Source organism: Thamnophis elegans, chromosome 12 (genome assembly GCF_009769535.1).
Source record: "Thamnophis elegans isolate rThaEle1 chromosome 12, rThaEle1.pri, whole genome shotgun sequence".
Lineage (NCBI taxonomy): Eukaryota > Metazoa > Chordata > Lepidosauria > Squamata > Colubridae > Thamnophis > Thamnophis elegans.
Window position 1 is genome coordinate 51410563 of NC_045552.1, and position 12255 is coordinate 51422817.

General features: G+C 42.9%; 1 protein-coding gene across 1 annotated transcript in view; it reads right to left on the reverse strand.

Annotated features, from left to right (window-relative positions):
• The window catches only part of PCDH11X (protocadherin 11 X-linked), a 747920-nt gene that overhangs the window by 311247 nt on the left and 424418 nt on the right, over positions 1 to 12255 (reverse strand). Inside the window, exon 4 of the mRNA XM_032228039.1 lies at positions 7896 to 7905. Within this exon, the coding sequence (XP_032083930.1) occupies positions 7896 to 7905 (10 nt within the window). The remainder of the gene's footprint in view (positions 1 to 7895; positions 7906 to 12255) is intronic.

Here is a 12255-nt window from a genome sequence, read left to right on the forward strand (position 1 = left end):
AGAAGTGAGAGTGTCCTTGGTTCCCAGGAGAAAGTATTTTGTTTTGGCTAAAAAAAAAAAAAACAGCTATCTCTATTCCCCCCTGCCTATCCCTCAGCTCCAGTGTGGGAACACTGAAGCTTCAAAATGGCTTTGGTCAAGTCAGCTTTTGGGTTGACAATCAGTTTGTTAGCAGGCTATAAATAAATTAACATGGCAGGAAAGCTTGGGAAGTTTATAGGGGTCGAACCCAAAGTAAGCTTTACCATAAAGCAAATTAAGAATGATATTGTAATTAGCTTTTTCAGACTATTCCACCATGTATGGATAAAGTACGTTGCACCTATTGTGACATGCTAATAGATGAATGTGTGACTGTGTATACATGTGCAGGTGTAGCATTATAGTATATGTGTTTGGGTTCATATAATTCATGGCATTATAAATATATTAATAAACAATCAGCCAACCTCCTGTCTATTTGCTAGACCCATTTGGCCATGCATGCAACTATAATGCGCCCCGAATATAATTTCACAGTCAAGAGCCAACTTTGCTTCAGTGCCTCACCTCTTGCATTCTGCACGCAATTGTATGCAAGGTTTATAATAATTTCATTTTGGGTACAATTTGCATAAATTAATTTTAGAAAACCCTTTTTCGGTCCATATAATCTTAGGGAGTGTAATAGGCATGCTGCAAGCCAACATTGTGCACTGAAATAAAGTAGATTTGCCTACGACTGCTATCAGGTTTATGGCTCCCTTCTGACTCCAGGGGTTCACAAACATACTAGACAACAATCCTTTCTAAAGATGCTCTTTGTCTAATAGTCCTATTTCACATGAAACCTTTGGGGCTGTAATTTTGCGTAAATCATCCTAACACACCTGTGTGTTGTGTTCCAACTTGGCAATTTTAAAATCCTTTCTGAGGGAGATGCATCATTTTTTTTACCTGCATCTGATTTAAAGAAAGGAATACCCATTTTTTTTTAAAAAAAAGGCTGTAATTAACAAATCTCATTTTCTTCCAAGGCAAGAAGGAGGCATGGAAAAGAGAGAAGAGAAAGCCAATTGTTAAAACCTGCTGAAGCTGCCCAAAGAATTAGCAATAGCAACAGTGCTTAGACTTCTATACTGCTTCACAGTACTTTACAGCCCTCTCTAAGCAGTTTACAGAGTCAGCCTACTGCCCCCAACAATTTTGGCTCCTCATTTTACCCACCTCAGAAGGATGGAAGGCTGAGTCAACCTTTGTCAGTGTAGTATTCATGAACTGGAATAGGGCTTAGTCATAAGGTCAGCCAATGGGAGCTGAAGCACTTTGAAGCATGGGCATGGCTTAGCTCTGTAACTCTGAGTCTCTGCTGAGCTCTAAACCAGTCTAGTTGGATGGAAGGCTGAGTCAACCTTCGTCAGTGTAGTATTCATGAACTGGAATAGGGCTTAGTAATAAGGTCAGCCAATGGGAAGCACTTTGAAGCATGGGCATGGCTTAGCTCTGTAGCTCTGAGTCTCTGCTGAGTTCTAAACCAGTCTGCTGCTCTGAACTGAAACTGAAACTGTTCTCTCCTCTGCTTGTGTTTGCTACCACGTTGGAAGAACCTTCTTTTGGCATTGTATATTTACATCCTGTGCTATATTATATATAAAGAGAAGTTAATGAATCCTGCTAAATCAGTTAGCTGTGTGTGCTTTCTAGATGTGATTGCTGCGAAATAACCCTGACAACCTTGAGCCTGGTGAGACTTGAACTGCCAAATTGCAGGTAGCCGGCAGTTAGCAGAAGTATCCTGCAGTACTGCACTCTAACCACTGCGCCACCGAGGCTAAGAGGAACTTCTCTGAAAACAAATCCAGTCCGATGACAGGGTTAGAAGTCCAACGTGCTCAAGTAGCAATCTAATAAATCCCATTTGAAATAGACTCCGCTTTAATTATTTTAAAGGGCAGCATGGATTACGTTACCTTGAATTTTTTTTCATCTTATCCAAATGACCACGCGAGACGGACTCAGATATGGAAGGTGCCAGAGGTGATTTCGGTATTTCCAGTGGGCGCTATCCAAGTTTAAGTAGCGTCGAGAATCTGTTGCCAGGGTCACTGATGCGATGCATCTTAAATATTAATTAACAATTTATTATGGAAAGGACAGAAGGAATTTTCAAAGCTTTGGCGTTCCATTTCAGCATGAAATAAGGAATCAATGAAGAGGAGATTCCTTGAGTCAGATTTTTGCTTCTATAGTTCTCTATTTTAAATCAAGCTGGGTGATAAATTACTAGCTCTATTTCTTCCCTGACAATGAAAAGATTTGCTGAATTGTTGACAAAGAAGACATAGGGAACCTCACGGGGTTGGGGGTTTTTTGGGGGGAGGGATAATTTGTGAGTATTGCACCCACAATCTCTAACCATTAGCCCTATGGATTGGGATGGATAGGAGATTGAGTCCAAAGCACCTGTCAAATGTGCACATACATAAATACATACATACATACATACATACATACATACATACATACATACATATGCAGAGGTGGGTGTCACGTAATGTAACAACTGGTTTGCCCAACACTGGAAATGTGAGCATGTGTATGGCTCCAAAAACACAGCAGTAGAGGGCAAAATAGCCCCAGGTCGGATGGGGAGGCCCACCTGCCAGTTGTAACTACCAGTTCCCCTGAACTGGTCTGAATCGGCAGCAGCACATGCATACACATATAAGACGCAGTGGCACAGTATTTACAATACAGTACTGCAGGCTATTTCTGCTGACTGCCGGCTGCCTGCAATTTGTCAGTTCAAATCTCACCAGGTTCAGGGTTGACTCAACCTTCCAACATTCTGAGGTTAATAAAATGAGGACCCAGATTGTTGGGGGCAAGAGGCTGGCTCCATAAGAGAGGGTTGTAAAGCCCTGGGAAGCAGTATATAAGTTTAAGTGCTATCACTATTGCTACATGTATTTGTTAGAGGTAAAGATAATTAATTTTCATGAGGGATGCTGCTGAGAGAGGGGGAAGAGTTTTGATGGACTATGTTGTTGGTGGTTTCCCAGAAAGGCGGGACCTGCATGGAGAAGGGTGAGACAAGAAGCAGAACAGGCCAGAACTGGATCAGAGAAAGAGGAAGAACTTTAGAATCCCCAAGAGTATATTAGGGCGATGGGTATAAGGGCTTACTCTGGCAAGATTCTGTCTGTCGTCTGTAAGCAAATAAAGAACTGAACTCTGACCGGCTTGGTCTATGTCATTCTTGAGCTGGGCCTGACCAGTTCTCCGCTGTGCTTGTAACTTTTGTTTTTGCTTTTTCCTCACATCTTCTTTTAAATCATGTATAACCCAGCTTTGAAAAAAATAAAACCTTTCTAAAATGACTTATATGAAATGTTGTATGAATAATGAAGCAAGACGACTGTAAGATATATCCTCATAGATTTTTTTTTCTTTCCCGGTAATTGAAATTGTATTAAAGATTCAAACTCACCAAGATGAAGGAAGAAAAGCTCATCGCCTCATTCCCAGTTTCACTTTTTTTTAAAAAAATAATAATATAAGGAATCAAATGCAATCGTTTTTGCAAATTTTGGATGGGGTAGAATATTTCAAGCGAGCTTCCTATTTCAGCAGGTGGCAGCAAATCCTTTCCTTGTTTGCATTTGGAAGCTAAACAAAAATTGTCCCTGATTAGTATTTGAACAGGATTCCTCTAGGAAATTTCCAAATTGTAAGCTGGGAAGTTGTGAAACATCCATCCGAAAAGACAAAAGTGGCAATTTACCTCTATCCCATTGCCAAGGAACTGTCATGGATGGATGTGTCGATCATCAGCATTTAAGGGGGATGTGTATGTGTGTGTCAAAATTGGCAAGATGACAGAATGTCAACATGCAAGCTCTATCCCTTGTCTATGCACATCAATGTGACAGCCATGCTCAAAAGGGGGCAAATCTTTCATCACAACACTTGGTCTACTTCTTGCTAATTTTGACCCAACCTTTCTTGTGGACAACATTGATGTCTGTTTAATCACCACAAGCTGAATTTCACTCAATGGCCGCTTATCATTTGGGACAAAGAAACCAACTGCTTTTAAGCAATTCCCACAAACAGCCACTAATCCTAATAACAGCCTTTGTTAAGTGGTACAGAACTTTTGCTTCATTGAGATCTATTTTGTCAATAAAGATGTAAGATCATATTCTTTCTCATTCAGGAATTTTCTAAATGATAGCCATCCACAAGATTCTATAGCAGCAAATTCTGAGATTATCTTTTGTCTTAAATATATAACTTTAATATATATAGAACTCCCTCCTCCCTCCCTCTCTCCCTATCTATCTATCTATCTATCTATCTATCTATCTATCTATCTATCTATCTATCATCTATCTATGTATCTATCTATAATCCATCTGTGTGTGTGTGTGTGTGTGTGTGTATCTATCTATCTATCTATCTATCTATCTATCATGCATCTATATCTATCTATATCTATCTATCTATCTATCTATCTATCTATCTATCTATCATGCATCTATATCTATCTATATCTATCTATCTATCTATCTCTATCTATCTATCTATCTATCTATCTATCTATCTATCTATCTATCTATCTATCATCTATCTATCTATCTATCTATCTATCTATCTATCTATCTATCTATCTATCTATCTATTAGTTATACCCTGTTTGACAAATTTGTATAAAGACAGTTCTCTATCTCTGCCTTAGAAAAGAACAATGATTCCAGAGCAATACATTCTAATTAATTTCTCTGCTGTAAATCCATAAAGAGCTGTTTAAATATACTGCAGAAGGAAAGAGTTTTTGAACAAAGCTGTATGATTCTCCTTGATATGTCTACCTAAACAAGTTGATGAAAGCAAAAGAGAAATTGGTAGTAAGTAGATGTGGGGGGAAAAGTTCTATAGCTGGTGCTACCATTTTTTTTAAAAAAAATCACTACAATCATATCATAAGTATTTATATTTTTACCTTATCAGAGATTCTTATTCCAAATCCTTTGGGAAATGTGATAAGGGGAAAAATGGCAGATTATGTGTTGATTGAAACAGAGATGAAGCAAAATATATCTCAAAGTCTCTGCACAAGGGAGTATGGTGGCTTGTTTGATTAGGATGCTGGGATGGAAGTTAGCAAGCCCATGTTGGAGACCTGAATGCAGCCATGGGGTGGGGTTGAGCTCTCGTCCTTCACTCCAGCTCCTGCCAGGGACATGAAAGTCACCCCCAATGGCAACAGTGATGTCCCTAGCTAATCATACCAGCCCAGAAGTGCCTCAGTACCTCTGACAGAAGTGCAAGTCTTTGCACAGCCTTAATAGTGAACCCTCAGATACTTATATGGCCACCTAATGAGAAGGAAGGACTCCCTGGAGAAGAGCTCAATGCTGGGAACAATTGAGGGCAAAAGAAGAAGGGGGCAACAGAGAATGAGGTGGCTGGATGGAGTCACTGAAGCAGTCGGTGTGAGATTAAATGGGCTCCAGAGGATGGTAGAGGACAGGAAGGCCTAGAGGAACATTGTCCATGGGGTCACGATGGATTGGACATGACTTCACAACTAACAACAACAAATAATGGACACACCACTGAGGTAAATGCATTTTTTTTAAATATATGTCTGTCATATAGAATGTTAAACTGATTGCAACCAAGGTTCCTAAAGTTAGACCCTTGACCAACAATTATGCAAAATCTCCCTTGCTAAGTGTTTTCTCCTGCCTCTTATTACTTGGCCAATCAATCACTTAAGTAAGGGCAACGGGTAATAATAATAATAATAATAATAAAACCAGTGTTCTGAATTTAGCATTCGAATCTAATCTATAAAACTTTCAGGGATGTATACCAGCTGGGAACCATCACAAATGAAAGTTTAATCAGAGTACATTGGGGTGGGGGGGATACTAAGAAAGGTTTTCTTGAAAATATATTTATGAATGAGTGTTTTGACCTTCAGTGTCACCTGTAAATTGGCTTTAGCTCAAAGGGATGATAGGTGGATATGCAGTGGCTGACAGGAGTGCTCATATATTATTGCATCTATTAAACCCGGTTTCCAAATGGAGCCACCAATTCTGTTTGAAGTATATTTACTCCTAGGCTCTGTCTACCAGCATATACTCAGCTAGCTGGAAAGGAAAGGATGACGGCACCATAAATTAGCATCCTGGATCCAATGTTCTCTACTTTGGTCTATGCACTTTTGGCATACGTTAAATTTTCTTGGAAATGAAACTAAGCCCTGTTCATAGAAATATATCAAAAGGTATTGCAAATGTTGAGGACGACAGATTTTTCTGCAAGCAATGACTTGAAATTCTGTCTCTGGTAACCACAGTGGAAATTTTGGCAGATGGCATCTGGGGCAAATCCAACATGACTATCACCATTACCAGCCATTCCACTCAATTAGTTCTGCCATAATGTAGTAAAATTAAGCTCCACATTTGTGTGCCTGGGCCAAATCCGATCTTAGCAATGAGCCAAGCGATGCCCTGCCTCATATTACTAAAGTGGTTCTTTCTTTGCCTTTCACATTTTTTTCCTTTATCAGCATCTGGCCGTGAAGCTATTTGTCATATCTTCAGCTGTATTGTGAGGGCCATTCAGATCAGCTAGCGATTATCTGACAACTTCACTTGCCTTGATTGGAAACTGGCAAAGTGGCTGTGAAATTAATTAAAATATGAATTTTGAGGCTCGTGCCAATATTTAAAATATATACAATGGAGAAAGAAATCAAATCCTGCAGGATCCAATCTGGATTGGCCTCTGGGACCAGAGATTTAATCTTCAGAGTTTTTGGACTGTGTTGGATCCCATTCTTAGGGAACTTCTCTCTCACTGGAATGTTAGTAAGTTAGGATGGGTCATATCTATATCTATCTATGTCTGTCTGTCTATCATCTATCTATCTATCTATCTATCTATCTATCTATCTATCTATCTATCTATCTATCTATCTATCTATAGTTGTGTGTGTGTATGTGTGTGTGTTCCAGCATAACTCTGGAAGGCCTTGAACAATTTCAACCAAACTTGGTACACAGATGACTTACTCTCTAGAAACAAATACAGTGGGGGTAAGACTCCTCTTACACCCTTTGGGATGTGTGTTCTGTTAAGATACAGCCTGTTGTGCCTTAAAATAGCTTCTACCATACTGCTGTAAAATGGCTTCTACTGTACAGTGCAGTGGAGTTGCCATGATAATGGCTTCACAGTACTCCACAAGGGGGCTCCCTCTGGTAAGAGGGAAAATCCAACATTAGAAATTATATTTGGCCCAGATATTTTCAACAACATCAGAGCTTTTCCTGTCTATTACAGCAGTGGTCCCCAACCTTTTTATCGCCGCGGACCAGTCAGACGAGCCTCCCTCGGCCTTCCGGACCGGCGGGTGGGAAGGCGGCCATCCTGGGCGCGCGTTCCGCAGGGCGGGGGGGCTTCCTTCACGCCAAGGCCAACAGCCCGCGAGGCCGCCCCGCCGCCTCCTCCTCGGCCGCCGGGGGAAGGGAGGGGGAACCGACCCCGCGATCCGCTCGCTCGGGCAGCCCTTTTTCCTCGCTGCAGTTCGGCGGGGGAAAAAGATGGCCCTGTGTCCTACTTCGGGCGGGCGGGCGGCTGGCGCGGCGGAGGCCGGCTGCTTCCGAGGGGGTGGGCCTCCGCGCCGCGCTCCATGAAGGGAAGAGGGGGAGAAGGCAGGCTGCGGCCGAAGGGCCCCCGAGAGCCCCGCCGGCCTGACACAAAAAGCGCTTCGGCGGAGCGGCGGGGGGGAGGGGCGGGAGGCAGGTGACACTCCAGGAGGGGGGGCAGAGCTGCGCCGCGAGTCTTACGTAAAGCCCCCCCTCCCCGCCTCGGCGGAGGAAAACATCTCCCACCTGGGTGGGGCTGCGCGCGAAGCGCCTCTCGGAACAGAGAAGCTCCCCAAGTTCCCCCGAAACGGCCGCGCTGCGCCCCTCCCCCCCGCAACCTTAGTTTCTCCTTGGGAGGAAAATGCAGCACCGCCGCCCCCTCCTGCCCCCCCCCGTCATTCCACGGGGCAGGCGGGCCGGGTGAGTCCGCGGACAAAGTTTCGTCTCCCAGGCAGCCTCCGCCAGCAGCATCCCAAGTTCGGGCCGAGGCCGCCGCCGCCGCCCCCTCCCTCCCGGGGCGAGCAGAGCAAGAGGGCGGGGGGGGAGATCGGGCCTCCCCTCGCCCCCCCAGCCCCGCACATCTGGGGCGGCGGGGGGGCAGAGAAAGGACGCGTTCATGAGGACTACAAAGTTGAAAATATGGCCCCCGGCCGCTGCAGCGATCATGGCCCCCGGCCGCTGCGCGGCCCGGTGCCAGGTACTCCACGGCCCGGCACCGGTCCGCGGACCGGGGGTTGGGGACCACTGTATTACAGGATAAGGATGAATAAATACCCAGGCAACACAGGGTTATCAGCTAGTTATTTATATATAATAAATAGATTATATTTATTTCAATACAAGAGAGGATTGTAGAACATATTTTGGTGAGAATAAAATTGGGATTGCACCAAAGGCACCTATTACTATTGTTATTAGTACTATTATTACTACAAATTATCCAGTAGCCATGTATGGTGGCCGAAGGAATGGTAAGAAGATTTGGCTGGGTTTCTGATTCAAAACAAAAAACAAAAATCAAAGCCCAAGTTTCCTTCACAGACATTATTCATCAATTTATTATAGTCTTTCATTATGACCACTATTTTAGACTTCAAAGAATGTCCTGCCAGTGGGACCATTTATGGAACGTCGTGTCCAGTGCTAAAATTGGTGTGTTCTGTCTCTGAATGGGCATTTGTTGATCTCGGCATCTAGGACACAATTGCAGAAAATTGAATTTAAAAGAGATTGCTCCCTAAGCTGATATAACTATAGAGAAACTCGGGATATGTCATGCTAACTGACCTCTGTAAAAGAGAAATGGTTTATCGGTCTCCTTTAACAGGAAAGCACAAACATCTTTGCCAAGAGCTGACTAGCCAGCTACATATTTAATAGTGGATGTGGGAAATGTATGTGAAATAATGCCATATTGTTTAAAGGTTTTTATATGCCATGCCCACGGGGATGAAAATGCAAAAGTTCCAGATTTTGTTGGTCATTGTCAGTATGCATCCGTTGAAGGAAGGAGAGATGAACTGAATGATGGGAAGGAAAAGGGAATGTCACGGTTACAAGTAATACCCCCAATGAAAGAAAACTCAGATACTTGAGTTTTCTCAAAGTTCCACTTTATTAGAGATGTCATGTTGGCACATCTGGGAAAACCTGAATCTGAAAGCTTCCTGGTTTTCCCACCCAGTTGAAAGTTCAAGACCCTGCCCCAACGCCCACAAGTCCATCACATGGTCCAATCAGTCATTTCCCCAAAGGAAGATTCCTCCCATCCACATCCATCCAGGTGCAGGAACAATGTGACCCTGACTTTCTGAGAAAGAATGTTATTATGGCTACACATCACCCATACTCCGGATAATCCCCCCTCCCATTTTCCCACAGTAGAAAGTGTGGCAAGCCTGAAATCCAAAAATTAAAAGATGGCTTCTAGGTCTAACAGGGAAAAGATCTCAAAATGAGATCTTCCTTTTTATCATTATATAAATCCTTGTGGGAGTGAGTGGGTGCTCTGTCATGAATGAATGAATGAATGAATGAATGAATGAATGAATGAATGAATGAATGAATGAATATGGGAAATCTATACAGCTGCCCATCTTGTTTATGTAACTCTGAGTGGGGAACAAAGTTAAAAACACAAAACAGTACAACAAAATAACCCAAAATGTAACAGAAATCAGATTTTTTTTTAAAAAATAACACAATTAAAAACCATAACAATAGCACTAGCACTTAGACTTATATACCGCTTTACAGTGCTTTACAGCCCTCTCTAAGCGGTTTACAGAGTCTGCCTCTTGCCCCCCCCCCCAAATTTGGGTCCTTGTTTTACCCACCTCGGAAGGATGGAAGGCTGAGTCACCCTTGAGCCTGGTGAGATTCGAACTGCCAAATTGCATTCAGCCGGCAGTCAGCTGAAGTAACCTGCAGTACTGCACTCTAACCACTATGTCACTGAGGCTCTAATAATAATAATCTGCAGGAGAGCACACTCAATTTTACTCACAGTTCAGATGCTTTGCAGGCTCTATAACCATATATTTGTAGAAGATGACCAGGCTGAGCCCAAAGGAGGGGTAAAACATGTCATTAGTCTCAACTCTTTGCATGCCCACAAGAGATCTAAGTCCAGACCACCTTGAATTTAGTTGACTCTTATCTACCGCCAAGTTGCTTGGACTGTTAGTAGTTCAGATTCTTGTAGAGAGCTTGAGCTTGAAATAACCCTATATATTCACTTGAACGGCTTGGACTCCTGATTTCCTGCATCTGACAATAATATGGGGATGGGATGATGAAAACTAGATAAATCCACTTTCCTAGAATCCTGCCCCCATGCACATCCTACTATAGTCCTCTCAAGATAAGAAGAATTTCACCAGTTTCTAGAATGGATTGCAGGGCGTGTTCGTTCTCCATAAGATTTCATTTATAACTCATTGGTTTTGACAAGGCACTTGAAATCTTCCCAGCCACAGTAGATTTTCATGCAAAATAATCCTCTGGCCACTGTAGCAATACGGCATCATTAGAGGAGGTAGAAAGCTACAGAGGGAAACTAATAATAATAAAAGAGTAAACATGTTGTACTATAGCTTTTCTGAAAGGGGATTCAATTTCCAACTTACCGGCTCATTGGCCTCCTTATAACACCGACATTTATAAAAAAAAACAGGAACCAGGGGAAAAACACAAATTATGACTGAGACAGAAAAAGCTAAAATGACCGAAGGGAGCAATCATTCTTGGTAAAACTATACCTGATGCTCCAGGTTGCCAGTAAGTGTCTCTATTTTCTCGAACATTCAATACAACACTTACATTTCCCCACATATAAGCATGGATAACACGCCAGATTTCGTGACTCATTTTAAGTAGTCCAAAAATGCCCAGACAGGGTAATTAACTTGACCCATTCTACTGTCTATGCTTATTCAATATAGCCTGATCCACTAAAAAGTCTATTTATTTGGTTGTAGTCCAGGGCGGTGGTGGGTTGCTCTTACCGTCGCTATCGGTACGCTGATCACGGTCTGTTCGTGCATGAGCCTGACATGCACAGTGCGGGCAGGTGCAATCCACCGCCCCTGCAACACCCAGCTGTTTGTTGGGACATACACATGCACTGCACACTGTGTGTGCGTGCATAGTGTGCCTTTTGGCATTAATACAGTGGGCCAAACGAGCCACCGTAACAGTAAGTTCTCATCTGCTCCAGACCGCTACCAGTCAGGACCGGCAGCAACACACCACTGGTCCAGGGGTGTCTTGCTATTCAGCGCAAAAGAAAATTGCACCTAAAAAGGTCTGTGTCAGGCCTGCAGCGGTTCCTATAACAATCTTTGGCCTTCCACACTTTCATTAAGGAGGGGAATTAGCAAGGGGTAGAATGTGTTGTTTTCAAAATAAAAACATTCCTTTCTCGAAGCTCAAGGTCATCTTTTGTCTCCCAAACCTTTGCACCTGATCGGAAGCAGTTGGGCGTAGGTGCTAGTTTGGAAGAAGAAGATTGGACCATGTGATGGGCTGTGGGTGTGGGGACAAGATCATGAACTTTTAACTGGGTGGGATTCTGATGTAACTTCCAGAATTGGGATTCCATAGCACGATGCCAACGTGCCTGTCTTATTAAATTGGAACTTTAAGCATAAGTTTGTCTTTGACTCTGATTTAATTCTGCATGATATTTCAAACACTGACAGTCTGGGCATGCGCGCAACGTTAGAAAAGGAAATTTTTTTTTTCCCAATGAAGATTGTTTGATGCATGCTCAGGACTGGAAATCAAGATGGTGCCGCCGCCGAAAGAACTGGTTCAGGGGTGTGGCAGGCCGAATTACTACCTACTTGGCCGAACCGGTCCGAACCAATAGGAACCCACCTCTGTTGTAGTCCCCAGCATTTTCTGAAAACTCAGCAATGGTGTGGCGACAATCACAGAGATAGAGACTTAACTGTTTGACATAATCAATTCAATGTACCCACAATCATTCACAAAAATCGATTACAGTTAATTTCAACAGAGCTGTCAACGTTGATTCCTAACAACTGGCGCTCAATCAGCCAACTTCTAATCACTTAAAGAATGCAAGTGTAATAATACAGGT